Source organism: Galeopterus variegatus, unplaced genomic scaffold (assembly GCF_000696425.1).
Source record: "Galeopterus variegatus unplaced genomic scaffold, G_variegatus-3.0.2 Scaffold6559, whole genome shotgun sequence".
In the NCBI taxonomy this organism is placed as follows: domain Eukaryota; kingdom Metazoa; phylum Chordata; class Mammalia; order Dermoptera; family Cynocephalidae; genus Galeopterus; species Galeopterus variegatus.
In genome coordinates, this window is record NW_007732670.1 from 67,027 (window position 1) to 87,252 (window position 20,226).

Here is a 20,226-nt window from a genome sequence, read left to right on the forward strand (position 1 = left end):
ACATCTCCATTTTCATCCCATTTCAGTCATTTACACTTGAGTCTGTACCTACCCAAAAGCAACACACTAAGAGAGGTTACATCAGGGGTCTGTTGATCAGTAGACTGCATTCCCAAGGAAAAATTAAAAGCTCAAACAGTGACCTGATCACTGACTTTGATGTAGTTGGTAGTGACTTAAACAAGATAGCAAAATAGAAAGAAACCAGCATCACCAGTTGGGAAATAAAATTCACCAAATGGTGTAGAACCAACTGTGTATGCTGAAGTGCATATTCAGACGTTTGTACCCAAATCAAATCCTGCAAAGGCTGAACACCCACAAACACGATATGAAAGAAAAACCATGTTATATATGTCGGCTCCTTTTTACACTATTAGAACAAGTATGGAAAATCCATTTAAATAGGATCCTCTGGTTTCTCTGAGACTCTGTCTAGCAAAGTGGTTTCGAGTTTAGTAAGACATGTCTCGGGGGATTGTGGCTCTGAGGACTTGGGCAAGGGCTGTACCTCTTTGTGCCTCGTCTCTTCACCTGTAGGTCAGAGATCATTGCCTGTCCTGTAAGTGGAAGTGAGAAGCACACGGGTGACCTTGTAACATACTCAGCTTAGAGGCAGGTGCATCTGGATGGGTCAGTGTCTGTTAGTGGTGGTCAATGACTGCTGGTCTTGCTGGTCAGAAATGTTGGGGGGTCAGCTGGTCTGGGGAACATTTAGTGGCCCGTATCTGAGTCCAGTGTGAAAAAGGCACCCCCCACATGCTGGGCACACAGGCTGATACCCCACACTGTCCGTGAAAGCCCTGGAGCTGCCCTGTCCAGTATAGTGGCCACCAGCCACGTGGTTATTGAAATTCAGACTCCAATTAAACTATGGCAATTGAAAACTCAGCTCCTTTGTTACACTGCCCACATATCAAGTGTTCAGTAGCCACATATATAGGATAGCACAGATACAGAACATTTCCATCACCAAGAAAAATCCTTCGCTCCTGTATCCCTAAAACATGGCACAGTACATGGCTCCTATCCATTTCAGGACTTGGGCAAAGCATAGTTTTACTTTAAAATCAATCCCTAGCTCAGTTGGTGCTGCGCAGAACAAGCATATATGGTAGAAGGGCAGGTCCGCATCATGTTCCTGAAAACCTTCACTTCCACATCCCTCTCCGAACCCTGTGGCCTCAGACAACACTGAATCAAGTGATCTCAAACCCCAGAGCCACCTTGAAGGTGTTCCCTCTTCCTCAATGTCCAGGGTCATTCATTTGGCTGCAATTCAAATTTGCTACCATTCTTCCCTGACAGAGCATATGAGAAGAGAGCAGCCTCAGAGGCGGGCAGGTGAGAAGCCAGCTCAGCCTTTATCCCTGGTTCAGGCCTCTGGGTCCGGCACGGGGTCCCGAAGAGTGGGAGCAGTCAAGGTGCTATGGTGGGACGTCTGCAACAACCGGCCCTGGCAGAAGGGTGTGCAGCATCTGCTGATTTCCGTGGAACAAATACCACCACTTTGGCCAAGTTCAATCAGCTCCCCAGATCCCGAAAATGTAACACTCTGTTCCTCTGCATGCCCAAATGATTCCCTGAAGGGCAGGTGCCAGGACGGTCATGTTAGAATGAGGAATTCATAGGGCTTTCTTTCTGTATTTGGTCTGGGCTGGGAAATAGGTATTTTAGTTGTGTCTCATGTTAAAAAAACAAGAAAAGCCATTCTGCATAGGTGATTATATAGGCATTATGTGACATGACAGAGAACTGAATGAATAAGTTAAAATATCAATGGAAAATATTCTAAAGGCTATCAGTAAATTAACTGTGGAGAATGTTCAGATGCTGCAGTCAGTTTCTCTCCCCATCTGCCACCCCCAAAAAAGCATAGAGGGGCTTTGTATAGGATTTAACCTGCACTAAGAAGAGTCCTGGTGAAAGTAGGCAGTCGGAGCCCATGACTTTGAAAGCAGGTGACAATCTTGCCCCCAGATCTCCACATTATACTGCAGGCTTGATCCGAGGAGGCCGTGGGGCTGCTCTTGGGTGTGATGTTATGACAGAACTAGGGAAAAGCTAATACTCTGGCAAGCGGCCCTAGGCAATGTATGTTTCTTGGAACATATGTAATGCATTTAATGTATAATCTCTTTAATAGGACTTCTTTTCACTACTGACTTTGTCAGACAAGCTCTTCTCAGCAGTTCTTACTCTGTAGGAATTTCTGTGCCACCAGCAACAACCACTTTCAGTAGCTTCCAAAATATTTTTTGTAAGAGACTCTTTCATTAATCTCATTTGCTTATGTAGATTTCCAAAAGGCCTCAGCAGAGAAAGTTATCAGATTAGAGAAGTTACTTAACCTCAGTGAGCTTCAATTTTGTCTTCTGGCAAATAGGAGTGGTAAAAGGTTCAATATGATACTATGAAGCTCCTCCCTACAACCCATATACCATAGGTACTGAATAAAGGACACATGCTATATTATGAGCATTCTGCAGGATGCATTTTGTAAGTAGGTAGATGTGCAAAAAGTATTCAAAATCATGCCTTTTAGTCCCTTGTAAAACATTTGGGCAAGTCACTAAAATCATTCTCCTTTACGCAGTCGGGCGGCATCTGATCACTTGGCTTGCATGAATGCCAGGAATTATCCTGCTTATTTCAGAGCTCTCAGTATTATTCTTGTCTCTTCCCAGGAAGTTCAGGGTCATGAGACTATCTAAATAAGCCACTAATAAAATTGTTGAAGACTAAGAACCAGGCAAATGGGGCATTGAATTAAAAAATGCAACAAGTTCTTGGAATGGTGGTGATTCCCCATAGTGGCTATGAGATTCCTGGGCATGACATCCTCAGACCAATGGGCTGCAGGTCTTGACGGCTCCATGTGCAAACTCACCAGCACCTGCAGTGTGGCATACCTTGGGTGGAGATGGCTCTGCCTGCTTCTAAGATTACCCCAAACATTCAGTGTCTTGATGTGTTCACTGGGTGCTGACAACCTAATGATGCTCTGCTATTGAGAGAAGACCTGAAACCAATGTGAAAAGCTCTATTCAGGGATATCAAGCACAAGGTCAGAATCTGTCACTGCCCAAAGTGAAGCGGGTTCTTCTACAGATCAGGTCTCTCCCAGCATCTCCTGGGTGTTACCTGAAGACTGGGGGGTAGGGGGGAAGGTAGCAGGAGGACCAAGCCACACCAAGCCCTTAAACATGACCAATAGGCAGAGATGAAATCATGAAGCTTTCAGGGATTTTGTGCCTATACTGAGTCAGAGCAAATGTGAGACTATCACTTAAAAGAAGAAAATTTTAAATAACAAGCCAACCCAAGGAGACTAATAGCTTGCAGAAACAGTCGTAAATCCAGTGACTCACTACCTCCCATTATCCCCCTGCTACCCCATCATGGGAGCAGGTCCCTGCCATCTCTGTTTATTGGAGAATCTCAGGGTCAGTTCCTATACAGCAGAAGTCAGCAAAATTTTTCAGCAAGGGGCCAGATAGTAAATATTTTAGGATTGGAGGGCCATACAATCTATGTCCCAATGATTCACCTCTGCCATTGTACCTTAAAAGCAGCCACAGATGACCTGTATATGAATGGGCATAGCTGCATTCCAATAAAACTTTACTTATAAACAGACAGTAGCCAGATTTGGGGCACAGGTCATGGTTTGTGGACTCCTATTACATGGTCTGAAAATGTAGTGACCATGTTTATTCAACTGAAATCCAATGCAGTCAGGCGACATCTGATCACTTGGCTTGCATGAGTGCTAGGCCAAAATATGGGTGCAGGCAACCAGGGTGTGTGAGTGCTAGACATACAGGTGTATCGCCCATTAAAATATTTAGAAGGCAGCTACCAAGCATGTCCTAAGTGTTGGGCACTGTGGAAGACACTGAGAGGATGCAAGTCATTCAGTTTAATGAGATACACACCTAATTGTTCAACTGTCCATACAGATGTCGGGGTCCTGCTTTAGAACTCAGTATGTAATACACATATATGTAATTTATATATGTAATATATAAAAGGGCATCTTTTGAAAACATGAAAAATGTCCCCCTCTCAGGAATAAAAGACCATCCCAGAACATGTTTGTGTGATGCAGCTTGCTTTCACCTAGATATTGATGCTAGACAGGCAGAAATGATAAACTTGATCTATATTATGTCCTTATATTGACAAATCACTCAGAATCGGGCATTCTTCGGAAGGACCTGTCAGGGGATGAGAAATCTCTCTGAATGCGCTCTAATTACCCATGCCCAAACAGAATAAATACTGCATCACAATTATGGTGGAAGCATAAGGGGACAATTTAATTTGTTTAAGTCACAGAGCAGAAAGAACCAACATGGAAAATTGTGCTGCACTATGGCAGTCATGGCACGGACAGAACCAGGAAGGTCTAGGCATTAGATTCTGACTTACTGAATTCCCAGCCTCGCCACTCCAAGCGCGAAGGGGAAAGCTGGGCATGGTTGGGCAATCCCATCCCAACTTGGCTGCGCACTCTCTAGAAAGATGATTGGGTTGCTCTTGCCAAAACCTACCCACTTAATTGAGATCAAAGTCTTCCACCTGGTTAGCTGGGAATGGTCACATTTGGAGGAGAAGGGGTGGGTGGCATTAGACAGGCTCTCCCCAGCCTCTGCAGTCCTGAAAAGGATCCTCGTGGATCTTCCTTGGAAGGCTGAGCGCTGCCTGCCCCAACTGGGGCATGACGCATCACAGGACAGCTGGGCATTGTGAGCGGCAGAGAGAAAACAGGGTATGATCAGGAGCGAAAAGGTTCTTATTTCTGCCAAATGCTCTCCCGTCCCTTAAAATTCCCTATTTGAATGGGATGAAAATGTCAACACTTCATTTTCTAATGTTCTCAATAATTCAGTTTCAGTGTCTCTCTCCATATTTATTGTAAGCCCAAACATATTAAGCCACTCCAGCCAGACCAGCAGGTCAGCTTCTGCACTCGGTTTTTCCATTTTCCAGGACTGAGTTGTAGGAGGGGAGCAGAGTGGAATGACCAGGTTTGGTGGTCAGCCAGTCCTGAGCTGGAACGTCACACTGATCCTTGCTCCCCTAACTGTGCTTGGGCAGGGGTTTTAACCTCGCTGGACCCCAGCTGCTTCTGCTGTAACAGACAGCTAAGAACACTTTCCTTATGAAATGAAATGAGTATGGAACACACAGCTCTCAGTCCTCGGACTGCACTCAGTAAAAGGCACTGCCTCCCTAGAGGTCACTTTTTTCTGAGCAGCACCCTTCTGTGTGCTAACATTCATGAGGCTAAGCAAGGGTGCCAGCCTGAACACATTGAGACATTGTCTTGCTCTGTTATACACACTGGTTTATTTCAGAGGGTGAGGAGGGGTTGAGAAAGACAGGATGGAAATGTCAGCCTTCGTACTTGTTTTCAGAGAAAAGTACGAGACACGTTTATTTGGTGTTATGGGCAAGGCTGTTGATGTGGAGTCAAGAAACCTGGACTTGTTCGAGTTCACCCTGGGCTGGCTTCTCTGAGCTACGTTTTCTGATATGAAGGGAAGAAAGTCCAAGTGAGAGAAGGGACCCCAAAGGCTCCTTTCTACACTGAGAACATATCCTACAGAGATGTCTTAAAACATTACAATATCAGCCACCACTTTAAAATACTCATAAAAGTTGAGAGGGGGAGAAAAAAGCCCTCTCTACAGAATCCCGTCAGAGTGTTCAATGATTCTGCTGTTCTGCGTCGTTTTACCTGCTGACGCTTTATCGGTTCCTTATCTCTGTCACCACTGCACATGTTCAAGTTGGCCTTTGTCCTTCAAGGCTGCAATTCTTTGAATAGTTTTCAGGCAAACAGTTTTCTTTTTCTGTTGCAACTAATGGCTTTTATACATTTGTGATAGAATATTTAAGTCCTAAAGTCCAAGTGTAAGTTATTACTTTTTTTATTTTGAAATGAAAGCACGTATCATATTCTTTCTAGCATTTTCTTCACTTAATTTACAGGGTCACGGTGAGCCTTTTCTATAGCCTGTATTTATCAGCACCACACTCTCCCGAGTGTATAGCCTGTATTTACATAACTTTGTAAACACTATTTTTAAGTTCTTGAAAAAGAATAAGCCTTTCCATCCCTAATATGAAAAATAAAGCAACATATATTTGTTAAGAATATAAAACACATTTCAAATTCTTGCTTTGGGCTTCATGTAGGTATCACACATACTTGAAAATGTAATTTAAATAATCTTCCTGTGCAGAATGCCAAAATAGGTTTCAAATACCTCCCCAGCCTTTCAAGTTGGTACGTGAATAAAAGCCTCACCACTGAGCCACTAGGCAATTCAGACACCCCATTTGCAGATAAAGTGAGCAATTCAAGGCATGACATGAACGTTTATGGAATTTATGGACTTGTGTCCCAGAATTCGGATTTTTTTTAAAAAAGATGAAACACAAGTTGTAGTTTTCAAATACTTAAAATCCCATGCAATTTCTGCTAAGCTATGCAAGAATGATCTGGAGCTCTGTTTCCCATTGGATCTGAGGGAGAGTTCCAGGGAAATGAGTATCCCCAGGCAGAACCTACAAAAATGTTCAATACCAAATGCCAGCCATTCCCTATTGTCTTATTCAATCCTTAAAATAACAATTTGAGGTAGGAATGACCTCCAGGAGGAAACTAAAGCTTGGATATGCTAAGTACCTTCCCTAAGGTCAAAAAGCTTGTGAGAAATGGGAAAGCCAGAATTCACATCTGGGCCTGCTGGGCCTGAGCCCTTCTCGCCCTCCACTGAAAATGCAGGGCCTATAAGTCCCACATAATGAAAAAGCAGGCATTTTTCTTGCAACTGTAAGTCTACGTTCTTCCTTTTACTTGAAGGGGCTACAGAAGCTCCTGCCCCCAAACCTGGTGGGGTTCATGCTAATTTCAGAAAAATCAAGGCCATTGATCTGTAAAACCAGAGAACAACCAGGGTACCAGGGAACCAGGGAACATCTATCCATGAGCAACCTCCCTGGGAAACCAGTTCATCAGGACCTTTGCAATGTGAGTGGCCCATCAGATGACAGCCAAGTGCCCCTCTAGGTTCTTATTTCCACAAAATGATGTCCAAATACATTTGAATAACACATGAAAAAAAAGTTTTCAAAGCAATATGAAAATAAACCTTGCATGTATTTTAAAGGCCAGATTTCAAAGAACATTCCCGAGAATTGAGATTCTGGGAAATGATGATATAAAAATGGGCATATTTTGACCAAAAATGCAGTGATTTTTCTTTTCCTATCAATTCACGTTGGTTACAGCACTAAACTATCTCCTCAGATAAGTCTCATAACTGGACATCAAGGATTGTATAAATGATCACACCAAAATTTTAATCTGTGGCAGCAAGAGCTCTGAAGCGTTTGTTTAAAAAAACAAATGAAGGTCAGGCTTTCAAAACAAAGCAGGAAAGCTTGCAGAAGAATAAGTTCTCATTTAAAATGGTTAACTAAGCTGATCTAAAAAAAAAAAAAGACATCAAAAGAAATCATAAATAAAAGATAAAAGCCTCTGTAGATATTTACCATCAGAAACACTGGCAAATGCACATTAGTGCTTTCAAATTAACACCTCTGTAAGTTAAAGCATATCATAGCACCGGAGCTAGAGAGCTAGAGAAAAATGGCAGCCCAGCAGGAAAATGTGTTTTAATAGAGTATAGTCACCTTGTTATTTTCACTCATTTGGTAGCCAGTGCCACCGAAATTCATATTCATTAATTTTCAATAAATTATAGTTTAACCTTTCTCTCTCCTCCAGGAAAACAAGTTAACTCAGAATCTGAAACTGAGAATTTCAGAATCATAAACAAGTTAACTCAGAATCAGAAACTGAGCCTCAGCTCAGCCCTAAAAAGTTGTTTTCCTTATTAATAGCTACTCCTGGTGGCTTCTGAGCAGGTGATTTGTTCGTATCATTATTGCCATTATTTTGCAACTTAGTATCTCTTTGATTGCAGGGATGTATGAAAGAAAATGTAAGTTTTGCCCTGTTTATAATCTAACCAGGCAGTCCACACACAAAATAATAATTACTATCTTTTCTGATTTTTCCATATTATGATTTGATATTATGAAAAATGATTATAAATCACCAAGGGGAGGGGGGGGGGAGTCCTGCCTTAATAATAGTGTTCATGTCTGTACTTGTCACCGTCCAAATCAGCAAGTTTCTGACAGTAATAATAATGTACATACAGTAATAATAATACATTCTCTTCTCCATCATGCATGGCTCTGTGCAAAAGGTAGCAAGCTAGGGATGGGAAAGGGCATTTGGAAGAGGCAAGGAAAAGAAGGAAGCAATACAGGAGATGAGGCAGGACTGGGCAAGGAACCAGGGAGACCAGCTGACTCCACTTACTCTGTTGGGGACGAGACGCCACGTGGGTTTGAATCTTCACACTAGCTGTGACGCTTTTCCACTAACCACATTACTGTTCATTTTAATTCTTAGTAATGAAAACAAGCACTAAAAGCTTCCCTAATAGCCACAGCCTCCTCAGAATTATAGTGTCACCACATTTGGGAACTGCTAGGCCAATAAAAGTTAATTTGTCAACACCGTCTAAAGAAAGCAACTGAGTTCATTAAGGGTGTTACTCAGTGAAACACGTTCACCAGGACTGCTCATGGGCTAACGAAATAACCTTTTCCATGCGTGGGAAGTGGGGGGCTGGTTTAGGGACCAGACTAAGCCACTTATGTTCACAACTGGGTGTGGGAGGCAGAAGATGACTGACTTTTTTTCCACTTGTTTGGGGAAATTTAAACTGGGATAATGTTAATACTATTTGGACAGATGGTCCTTACCCAGCTGGGAACCTGATAGACCTATCTTCCTTTTCAGAAGCAAAAGGGAATGTTACCAGTTAACCCAGAAGGATACTCACACAGATTCTTCACTCATTCACTCAATCATTATTCAAAAAAAATTTCTTAATCATCTGCTAGACTTCAGGCCTCCACGTGGGCACTGAAAGCTCATCAGGGAACAAATACACAAAATCTCTGTCCTCACTGTGCTTACACTGTAGTGGAGGGAGATGGGGATAAAAGCAAAATACCCAGCTAAAGTTTATGGAGTGTTCCACGGTGATAAGTGTTGTGGAGAAGTTTAAAGCAGGGAAGGGGCGTAGGAGTGGAAGGGAACTAACTTCCTACGAGTCATGAAAGCACCAGGCATGTATGATGCCTTCCTCAATCAAGTGGTGATCGGTGGAAAGCATCACACTGTGTATTAGGATTGAAAAGATGCACAAAGACGTGTTCCCGGCCAGCTAAATGCTTTCAGTCCCACGGTTGAAAGAAACCTCACCAGATCATCACAATCTACTGTGGAATGGTCTGTAAGAGAGCCACAGACAAGGTGCTGGGAATGTGCTGAGGATGTGCTGAGCTCCCTAGGAAGGAACAGAGCAGCCAAGCCAGGACCAAGGATGTTGCTTGACAGGAGTGTCAGAAACAGTTGCGGCATGGAAGCATTGCTACTTTTCAAAGTTAGGCAACTCTACCTCTTTAACATATAAGCAGTTCCTCCACCCTGGAAACGTAGTCTTTTAGACTTTAAGTGTCTTGAGGGCAAGATCTGTGTTTTATTCATCCAAGCAACTGGTCCCAGGCACAGGCATGTGCAGCAAGCATTCATGAACTGTGAACAGGCAGCCAAGGTGAAACCCTTTAAGCTGTATGGAGACTCAGCCATAGAATGCTGTGAAATCATTCTAATCATCGTGTTCTTAGAGGGATAGTCTTTCAGAGTTCTAACATGGGACTCCAAAACTGTCTCTCTTAGTGTAATCAATCAGGGCATGACTCTATCTTATACAAGAAACGTGATCCAAGTGAGAGCCCTTTCCTCAAAATGATGTCCTAGATGAACAGAGGAAACCGATAGTCAGTGGGATTGGCCTTACTGCCTGACCTTGCATCTCCAGGCAAACGAGCAGGAGCCAAGAGAAACCAGAGTCATATATACCTATGATTGCTATAACATTCTCTAAACATACATGATTCTGTGATTATATTAAAGTCACTCTAACATGGACACTGCCATACCATATTCAAGGTACTCAGCAAGAAACATGGAAGTGAGTTTTCTAAAGTTTTATTTGAGAGCTACTGATAAAAATTTTTAATTAAAAAAAATTTTAAAAGTTAAAAGATGCTACATTTCACTGGAACAGAAATCAGATCAACCCTCATAGATCTGCTGAGACTAAGTTACCTTCTCAATTTTATTTTTCATTTGCTCGCCATTCATCATTCTATGCATGCATAAAACATTACTGCCATCTCTTCTGTGACTGGCATGCCAGGTAATTTAGGCTAACAAAGACAGAAGTGAAGCATACCACGACCATACTGACTGATAGGGGTTCTGGTGGAGGAAGTAACTGAGAGACGGCCACGGGGCCCGTCAAGAGTAGTTGATGGAGCTGCTCCTGCAGAGCACTGAGAGGGCACCAGCCGGACAGCTCTGCAGCCTTCAACTTCCACCCCACTTAGATATCCCCACAGCGGGGGAAACGGTGCCTCAAACAGCTTTACCAGTGTTGAGGTTCACTGTGATTTGTGTTCTTCAAAACACAACCTAGTTTTTACCACTAACAACTTCTTTGCGTGGGGATCCTAGACCAGCAAGGATCACAGAAATACTCAGCCTGATGTAGCAAGTCTGCCACTGGCTAGAGATTGCTCCGATCTGCTACTCGGAAAAGGGGAGTGGGTCAAAGAATCTCCATGAAAGCCAGTATTGACTAAGGGAGATCTTATAGTTGGTTAGGAAAATTAACTTCATATTTTTTAAGCAACCCTAAATTGGATATTTCCCAAATCCTGGCATTTAATAACTCAAATGCTTAAAACAGATATAGTTGAGTTTCTATGGATATGTGGGGAAAGTCTAAATTCATTTAAGTTACTGAACACCTGATATATGAAATATGTACACTTCCAGGGCATAAGCTGGCAAACTCCTAGTGAGGACTTAGAATCAGAAACAATCCAAATCTACTTTTGGGGGTGGATTTAAGACGTAGGAGGAGTGGCTGAAAACAGCTCACATTGACTACTTTTGGAAGTTCGATTTCTCCCAACAACAGTAGTGGTATCATTTTACTCCTCTAATTAATGTCACTGTGACACTATTAAGTGAAAAACCCCTTTAAGATGCTGACATAAATGATGGCTTAGTTATCAAGAAGGGACAGCTGGAGCACAAACCTGGGCAAAACTGCAAGAGAAAAAAACATTTTTGGCACCCAGTGAGAAAGCTGAAAGAACAAGAGAGATCAAAAGTAGAAGAATAAATTAAACAATGGCATGATGTTGTTGAGAGCAGAGACGTGCACTTTAAAATTTTTGCAGCAACCACCATCTCTAGCTGAGGGCCGTGCACATAGGACTGGATGCAGCTTGTGAGTTAATTCAGTGTAACAGTTCCAATACCCTATGTAACTATTGTTTTGAGGATTACCCTTAGGTGGTCGCACCCTGATTTTAGCATTATCCCAAAACTGGCATTTGTTTATGTGCTAAAAACTCTGAATTTGCTGAAAATGCACATGCCACTTAAAAGAGCAGCAAATTAGCAACTGGGTCACTTGCTTTCCCCTGCAATGTGCACCTAGTCAGAGCTTCAGGGAGGGGGCCCACAGCACATTACATGCTAACACACTTGTGATATTGAGAGGAGAATGCTTTTCTGAATTCTGCAGCCCGACTGAACATACCCAAATGCCCCATCCACAGTCATCCGGGAAGGAGAAAAGAGAACTTTCAATTGAGCAGTTAAGGTCTTCTACAGAAAGTGTGCTGGAGGACTGTGGCAGTAGAAACAGCACATTAAAGTCCAGCCAATAATCCAGTACTATAGTAATTACTATTAAGTACTGTAAAATTAACTTCCACTTGCTAGCCATTCTTCTCTGAGACCCTTATAACTTTGTCAGGCTTTGCTTCTGAAAAGAGCACAGCGAGAAACATTTTTTTTCCCTTTCTGACCTTTTAACCAAACAATGTTTTTGTTTTGTTTTGTTTTAAATCAGAGTAGCTAGTCCCACCTCTTAGTCCCTGTCTTAGAGACACTTGTGACCAGGAAGAAAGCTTTCAGTGACCTTTCTCTGGCATTTCTCAACACCCTTTCTACCACTGGGATTCTGCTAACTTAGATCTCCCTGAAATGCCTTCATGAAAAAGCAGATGCTCTCTGATGCTCCTCGGGATCCCAGCCTCCTGGGACACGGCTGTGGTGCAGCTCAAAGGTAGCCATCCTTTCTCCTTTTCATTTCTATGGCTGATATCAGAACTGCTGCACCAGCTCCACCATGCACCTTCCCTTCCTTTTTTCTTTTAATTCCACTCCAGTTCCCTCTTTTGTTGATGATCTATAAAAGCAATAACTGAAGATTTGCATACGCAAATTTTCACCAATGTTTTTTTAGTAAATATACAAAGTATAGAAACATTACATATTTGTAATTATACAAGTATGTTATATACTTATAACTAAAGTTATACACACACACACACACACACACACACACACATTTGCATATTCAGGAATTTTTGATGATGACAACTGAAGAATTAGACCAGATTACTATAAAAGGTAGCTGAAGAAACTGGTGAACTACACGTCGAGTTAAACCTGAGGAGTCCAAGCCACCACCAGAAAGCAGCCCTGAGGCTTTCTTCGAATGGGGCTGCCCTGACTAGTGTTCCACACTGTGTTCCCTAACCCACACTCATTTTACTGTCTTTAAAGTAGAGCATTGTCTTCTGACAATATCTGCTTCAACACAAGTATATGTGGAAATGACTCAAAAGCTGGACACCACAAAAACAACCCTGTAAAATTAGCTCATCCAAATCCCTTCTGTTTTAAATCCCATTAACTACTGTTTCTTCCATTTGTGTAGAGTTGTTTTAGCATCAACTCTGTCTCCTCCGTGCACTCTGAGTCCATGTCCTTTACATCCCTATTAATTTTATAACTCATGGTCTCCTTTAACTTTCAGGAAAGCACATCCTGACCAAGGAGAGTTCAAAGGGCATCAGTCACGGAAAGGTTCAGGACCTCGAAACTGGCTCCCTGGTTAGAGCTATGTTCTGGAGGGATGGGAGGATATCGGGTCCAAAGAAAAGAAAACGAAAAGTACTGGAAAGACAGCGCTTTGGATTCTTGGTGCTGTCCTTGGTACTGAACACTGTGTTTGCCAAATAATACACATTGTTAAGAGATTACTGACAACTAACTGCCAAAGGGACAAGAAATAGTGAGTGATACAAAATCCGTATTTTACAATAAACATGCTTATCATTAGGGCCCAAGGGGTTCATATGAGGAGAAAAGTGAGGACCAGAACTTTTCATGGTTGATAATTTTTATTTCCTTTTTGAACTCCGTTGGAATTCTTTGATTATATTAGTGTGTTACTGTGAACTTCAGTATGAAAACACAAAGACTATACGATTTGGCCAAATTAATATTAGCCAAACACCCAGAACATCCACATATTGTATGAGGCATGGGGTTCTAAACCTATATGAGGTATAGGCTCTTCAAAACAAAAGGGAAGATAGCTTTACAAAGGGAGCAATTGACTTGCAAGCCAGAAATATAATTTTTCATCAAAATGCTCTTTCTCTGCAGCTTTTACATCAATAACCTAAGCTGTCCCTTCTCTAAACTTCTAAATCACAAAAGATTTCTAGCCCTGCTATCATTGGAGAAGAATCTGCTCCAGCAATTTAAAGTGTTTGGATGGCAATGTCAATATAGAAAGATGATTATTCCAAGTATTGATTATTATGACACGTTTCCAAGTTGAGAAGGAAAAGGGAAATTCCATAGTAGCACTTTGTTTCCTGTCCTATAGAAAGAACTTATGTGTTTCATCTGTATTTTGAGAACATATTCATTCAGATGCTGCAACCTAATTATTAATGTGACCATAAGATTATCAGTGAAGCCAAACCCTACAGCTTGGAAACTCCTGTGACAATTAGATGGATTATCAAAGCAATAATCACAAAGGATTACATAGTTTTAAGCTCTCTATTGAGAACACCCTTGTGCATAATCAAATTTTAGCAGGCATACCCTGATTGACATTAGCTGCTGGAAGCAGACTGTAAATTAACCACATAACACAGGTCAACACTTTAAATTTTATCCACAAATTAATCTCTCGCTGACTTTTATGGATGCTAAACATTTGATTCCTTTAAACAAAAGAAAGATCCTAAATAATGCCTTAGAACTGTACTGAAGGGTCTCTCCAAGAAGGGTTCATAGTAACAAAATCCTGAAAATACTTCTCAGACATGGTGGAAAGATGATGGACCACCAATTTTTCTTTTTAATGAACTGAAAAGAGAGCAAACATAGATATGTCTCCCTACAAAGTAGATGTAATGATTCCTTTGCTTCTTACCAACAGACACCAGCCAAACCATACCATTTTCTCAGGAATGAGTGAATTAGGTTGGGTTGTGAATAAACAAAGCAAGAGAAAGGAAACTGAATAAAAGTGATGCTACAGAAGGAAAGGGATGAGAGTAAGAGTCAAGAGGAAGTGTTTTCCTTTCAACCACCCACAAGAAAAACTACAATAGTGGCTTCCCAGTAAATGAGAAGTAATGTCTGAAGAGCCTCCCGTTTTACACAATCTGCCCTCATCTCCCTCCACTCCCACTTGCACGCTGGCCTTTTTTCTCTGTCCTGCAAACATGCCAACATTCCCACTGCAGGATATTAATACATGATGGTCCTGCTTGCAACACTCAATCCTTAGAGTCCAAACCAAAACCACCCCTTACAACACTTCTTTAACTCTCAGCAGTATCAAAAATGATCTTAACCATTCATTCATTCATGCATGCATGCATGCATTTATGTGATGTTCATCTTCCTCACCCACTCTACTGCAAGCTTTGTGAGGACAAGGACACCATCTCATTTGCACATGTCTCCCTGGTAGCCAGAATAGTGCCTTAGTAACTAAGTACTAAGGCTTTTAGTAACTATTTGCTGACTGACTGTAACAGGGAAGGAAAGGATGCATTTTACAGGGTGATTAGAATAGAGTCTTTTCAGGAAGGGCTTTAAGAAAGCAATTTCTTACTGAAAGATGCCAAGGTCCTGGAAGAGAGTCCTCTTGTGCATTGCAGGTGCCTGCAGCCTCTATCCTGCCACCAACTATCCCAAGCTGCCAATTACATGTAATGCAGAACACTAGTCCCAAGACACAGGCAAGGCTACGTTGAGCATCAGAAGCCTGCAGTCTAAGAATAATGACATCCTAGACCTGAAGTGTTACTGTATTCTCCCCTATAAAATGAGGATAGCAAAGTTAATTGGAAGACGCAAGGCTCAGTGCAAGTGAGACACTGGAAACTCTAAGGTACTGGGCAAGGAATGGGTGTTGATGAGGCTTGACAGAGATTTGTTCTGTAGGCTAGGGTAGGAAGGCTGTATGAGCTTGGAATTCACACTTTCCTCGGAGACTTGAAAAAGTACCTTCAGACAATGGTTAAGAAATACTGCTAATTTTGCCTGCTTTAAGAAGCTAAAGTTTGGATGTGACCAGGACACACGGAGAACTGTTAGGTATGCTCCCTACTGCCTGATGGCTTGTACCCACTAGTACAGCACCATAACAGAGCAGCACCCCATCTGCAACCCAACAGTCTGACAACACATCCAGCATGGAACATATCATTGCAAGGACCTAGGCTCCTGCGCTACAATTATTTCACTCACAAATATTTCACTTGGTCAGTAATGAGCATAGGGCCCATGCTCAAGTCGAATAAGCTGGATCGAGGAAGGCAATATGGATAGATAAGGTGTGGGAGGATGGAGAAGGCTAATGTCTTGACATGGAGGACCCTGGCCATGGGTTGGACAAATCTGGAGCCAGGTGGAAGGCATCGTTGGGGTTTGTTGTCAAGAGAGGAAAGATAAGGATGAAAAATCACCATGACTGGTAAAAAATGGGAGGGCGTAAGGCAGACTGTTCATTCCTCCTCTCTCCCCAGAGCCAGAGAGAGAATAAAAGGCCAAATGTGGGTATCCAAAGGTGCCCAATAGGGGACGTGACAATGGAGGAACAAGGACACAAGTGCAGCCATACTATGATTCCAACTCTGGTTCAAATACAGTGAATCACAGGAAATGCTTGCCAGCGCTTTGAGGCAGAATATGGCCACTTATTAACAAATAAAGTGCACAGAACTCAAAGGTCACGTCTGAGTTTACCAAAGCCCACTGAGACCATCTCGGCACTAAGAAGACAATCCTTTTGTCAAATGTTTGTGTAACACAAAATATAATGAGGAAAACAAGTTATTTTCAGTTTAAAATCCATGATGCATACAAGAGAAGTTTACATAGCAAAGTTGATAAAAAAAAATATTGACTAGCAATGTTGACAGAAAACCTTCTGTGCACACTACTACTCTGTTGAGTAACTCTATACCTATATATTTTGCCCCCAAAATGTTTAAAGCTCATTCAGATGGAAGCTTTTCTCTTGACACAAATTTAACAGATTCTGGTTATCATGTTTATCCCTGGGTACAAAATAATATTCATAAAAAATATGCCTGCATGTTAAAAATAACAGAGAGAAAAGGCCAGTTGAAGGAGTTAGGAGAAACTGTGAAAGCACCAAGCACCCCCCTACTAGTTTCTTGGGGTGACTGGGCCAAGAGATATTTAAGGCAATTCCGGAATAAGAAAATCCTCCTCATCAAACCTTCAAGTTTATAAGCCTTCGGCATGATACTACAAAAATACTCCAAGGTTTTTTTTTCTAACTGGGAGAGTTAGCAACGTCCCTCTACCCCGCCACACCCCCAACAAACAAAAGCCAAAGTCTGTCTGGTCTCATAGGGTTGACAGATCTCATCAGAGAATATAGCCAGAAAAAAGTAAATCAGAAGTCAGGACAGTGGCAGTACAGTATTCTACTACAGGGGTCAGCAAGTTCTTTCTCTAAAGAGCCACAGAGTAAATGTTCTGGGATTTGCAAACCAAGAGGCAAAATTGAGGATACTAGACAGGTATTTATATAAAAACTTCCACAATTTTTATTGTCAGAACTAAAAACTTTACGAACACTGAAATCTGAATTGTAGATAATTTCCATGTGTCACAAACATTATTACTCTTGTGATTTTTTTCAAGATTTAAAAATGTAAAATCCATTCTTAGCTTGCAGGACAAAACCAGTCTTTGGGCAAGATTTGGCCTGCAGGCCCTACTTTGCCACACCTGCTCTAGCAGGACAGAAGGTGGCGAGGCAAACACAAGCTATCAAGTCATCATATTTATTTGTGGTTTTGATTTTCCCTCAGTTTCCTTAGAAGACCATAAAAATAAAGCTGAACTGAAACATCCCAAATTCCCTGTGCTTATAGCAAAATCAGATTATTTCCTTCATCCAGTAGCTTATGTTCACATCCTAAATTAAATTTAAATATCATCTTAGCTGTAGACGGTGCCTTGGTTGTGTACAATGAAGGCAAACACAGGAGCAAAATGGGAAACACCCTAATCAGTTTCCATTACCATGACGAGCTCGGCATTGGGAAAGCATCTGATCTGAGCGACCCCCAGCCACCACTTGTAATGCTCTCCTGTTCTTATCTTGTAGGCTTTCATATCGGACGGGGCAAGACACAGCTAATTGTGACACATGCAGGAACAGTGCATGTATTATCTATAGGTACGTTAACGTTCTCCTCTTCCCACTTTTTATTATGAGTGACAAGTGATGTTTACCCACAAATGCAAGAACCATCTGGGGCCACGGTGGGATGATTCTATCAGATGAAAAGTAAAGGACCTTTCTTGACCATAATTCTAAGCTACCTCTAAATACTCCACCCCAGCTATATAATCACGGGGTGAGTGTGAGATGAACCCATTTATCTGTATTGCAAATACATCTTAGTGGCTTCAAGAATTGGTCTAAGTTTGATGGCTTGTTCCTTTGGAATCAATCAATAGCCATGAGCACTGAACTGTGGGTTCTGGAAAGGCTGTAAAATACAAGCCCTTCTGAGGGGATAGATCGAAGGCATGAAACCAAGTCATATGTGCTAGGAATACCACGAAAGACCTGGGCTGCTCACACCAAATGCACAGTTTTATTTCCTAGGAACTCTGGAGGACTGTGGCACTCGCATCCCTGGGGGTAGAATCCCCTCTCTAGAGCCCCTACATCTGTTCTTCGTGTTTTCTAATTTGAAGTTTGCTTATATTACTGACACCAACAAGAATACTGCAGAAACTTTCAACAGGCAAAAGCTGTGTTAGGCTTTTGGCAATAATTTATGATTTTAAGACATGGTTAAAACCCTAAGAGCGGTTGACATTTTTTTTTATTTTTAAAAATGTAATTTTCACAAACAAAATGTAAGAGCAGTAAGAGATATTATGACTTCATTTACTTTTAAAAAGTAAGACTGAAGAATAATTTTAGTGATCTGCCAAATTATCAAAAAAAACGTTATAATTGAATAGTTATATATCTAATATACACCTCCCCCCAAAAACCCCCTCTAAAAAGATCTTCAGAGTTACCAAGAACAGTGAAAAAGCCAGAGGCTACACAGTCTTGGAGCCAGTAGGTTCTTCTCCCGAGCGAAAGCAGACAGAGCATCCCAGACAGGACCAGGTTCTTCACAAGCAGAGTGGGGTCACCTGGAGACCTTGTCTGGGAGCAGCAGAAGAAACTGCAAGGCAGAGATGAGCGGGACGCCACATCAGCACGTTCCTTACTGCAGAGCTTCTCAACCAAGGGTGGTTTTGCCTCCCAGGGGACATCTGGCAAAGCCTGGGGGGAGATATTCTCAGTTGTCACAACTGGGTATCTAGTAGGTAGAGGCCAGGGAGGCTGCTAACATCTTGTATCGCACAGGACAGCCCCCCACAGCAGTTATGCGGTCCAAAATATCAATAGTCTAAAGCTGAAAATGCCGACCTTACTGGAACTATCCTCACATTAATGTCTTGCAAAAGGCACATACAGTCTGCTGGGGCCTCCTGGTAGCAGGCAGGGAGCCAGGACCCCTGCAGCAGCCCTGGCCCAGCATGCTAAGCCATAGCTTGTTCTTGGCTATTGCCAATGAGGAGGTTAAAAGTATGCATCCATGCAAGGTTTCTCTTCAGGAACTCCAAGTTACAAACTCAGAGATAGCAATTTAACAGACAAGTCTGCTTAATGGGAACATTTTACTGCATTCATATCATGGAAAAGAATTCTGAATCAACAGTAAAAGGATACTACTGACATAAAATAACCCCTTCACTACTCCTCAGTTTAGCTTTTGTTACTGTGGGAGCTAAGACTTACCAGGTCTCTCAGTGCAACAAGGCAGAAATGAGCAGAGATTTCCAGAGAAGGTTCATTGAATGAGCTTGTTCAGCCTAAACCTATTTAACATTTTGTGAGTGATCAAAAAAAGAATTTATTAGGACACTGTCCAACATAACTGAAATAATTTAAATAAATTTAGCTCTAAATCCAGAACTAACTTACATCAAAAGTTATATTGAAAGTGATTTAACAAGTCTTTGGAGGACAGGAACTCGTATTTTTAGGAATTAGCCTTGAGTAGTTACTATTTTGAATTGGCTCAACCAACATTCGGAACATCAGTCAAGGGCCCACTTTGCAAAAGAATTGTGAGTGTCCAGGCATCACAGGAATTTGCCAGAATTTAGGAAGGCTCATCAGGTAGAGGAATTAAGGCATCATGACCACTCTAGTGATCTTGCATGGACGGGGAAAATGCATGTCTGTGCACAGAGACTTTTCCACAGAAGATGCGATTGTACAGGCTGTTGCTTTGGTCATGTGCATCTTCAGAACCTGAATAGAAATAAGGCCTTCTGCAGACTCGCAAATCCTACCATCATCCCATGCACGTGTACAAAGCATCCCATGAGAGGTGGTACTACACAAAGTGTCACCTCTTCACAGTGGTGACAACAACAAAGAATTCCCACAAGCCCCCAAATTCTGCTGCAAACAGAAGTTATTCTGGAAGGCTCAGCAGGCAGGTCACAGAGCCTCCTATAGAGTGACATTTCAGCTGGACTCCCTCTGTCCCCCCGAGTCTTTATTTCATGTGTCTTCCAACTAAAGATCTTTTCAAATAAAGGTC

General features: G+C 41.9%; 2 protein-coding genes across 3 annotated transcripts in view; one reads left to right on the top strand and one right to left on the bottom strand.

Annotated features, from left to right (window-relative positions):
- The window catches only part of FAM196A (family with sequence similarity 196, member A), a 37,998-nt gene that overhangs the window by 3,041 nt on the left and 14,731 nt on the right, over window positions 1-20,226 (top strand). Inside the window, exon 2 of one of the 2 annotated variants that reach the window (XM_008591008.1) lies at window positions 17,709-17,780. The exons of the other annotated variant lie outside the window; for it this stretch is intronic. Coding sequence (XP_008589230.1) covers window positions 17,709-17,780 — 72 coding nt within the window. The remainder of the gene's footprint in view (window positions 1-17,708; window positions 17,781-20,226) is intronic. 2 annotated transcript variants of the gene reach the window in all.
- DOCK1 (dedicator of cytokinesis 1) overlaps window positions 18,470-20,226 on the bottom strand; it is a 27,969-nt gene continuing 26,212 nt past the window's right edge. The window contains exon 3 of the mRNA XM_008591007.1: window positions 18,470-18,893. Within this exon, the coding sequence (XP_008589229.1) occupies window positions 18,567-18,893 (327 nt within the window). The 3' untranslated portion in view covers window positions 18,470-18,566. The remainder of the gene's footprint in view (window positions 18,894-20,226) is intronic.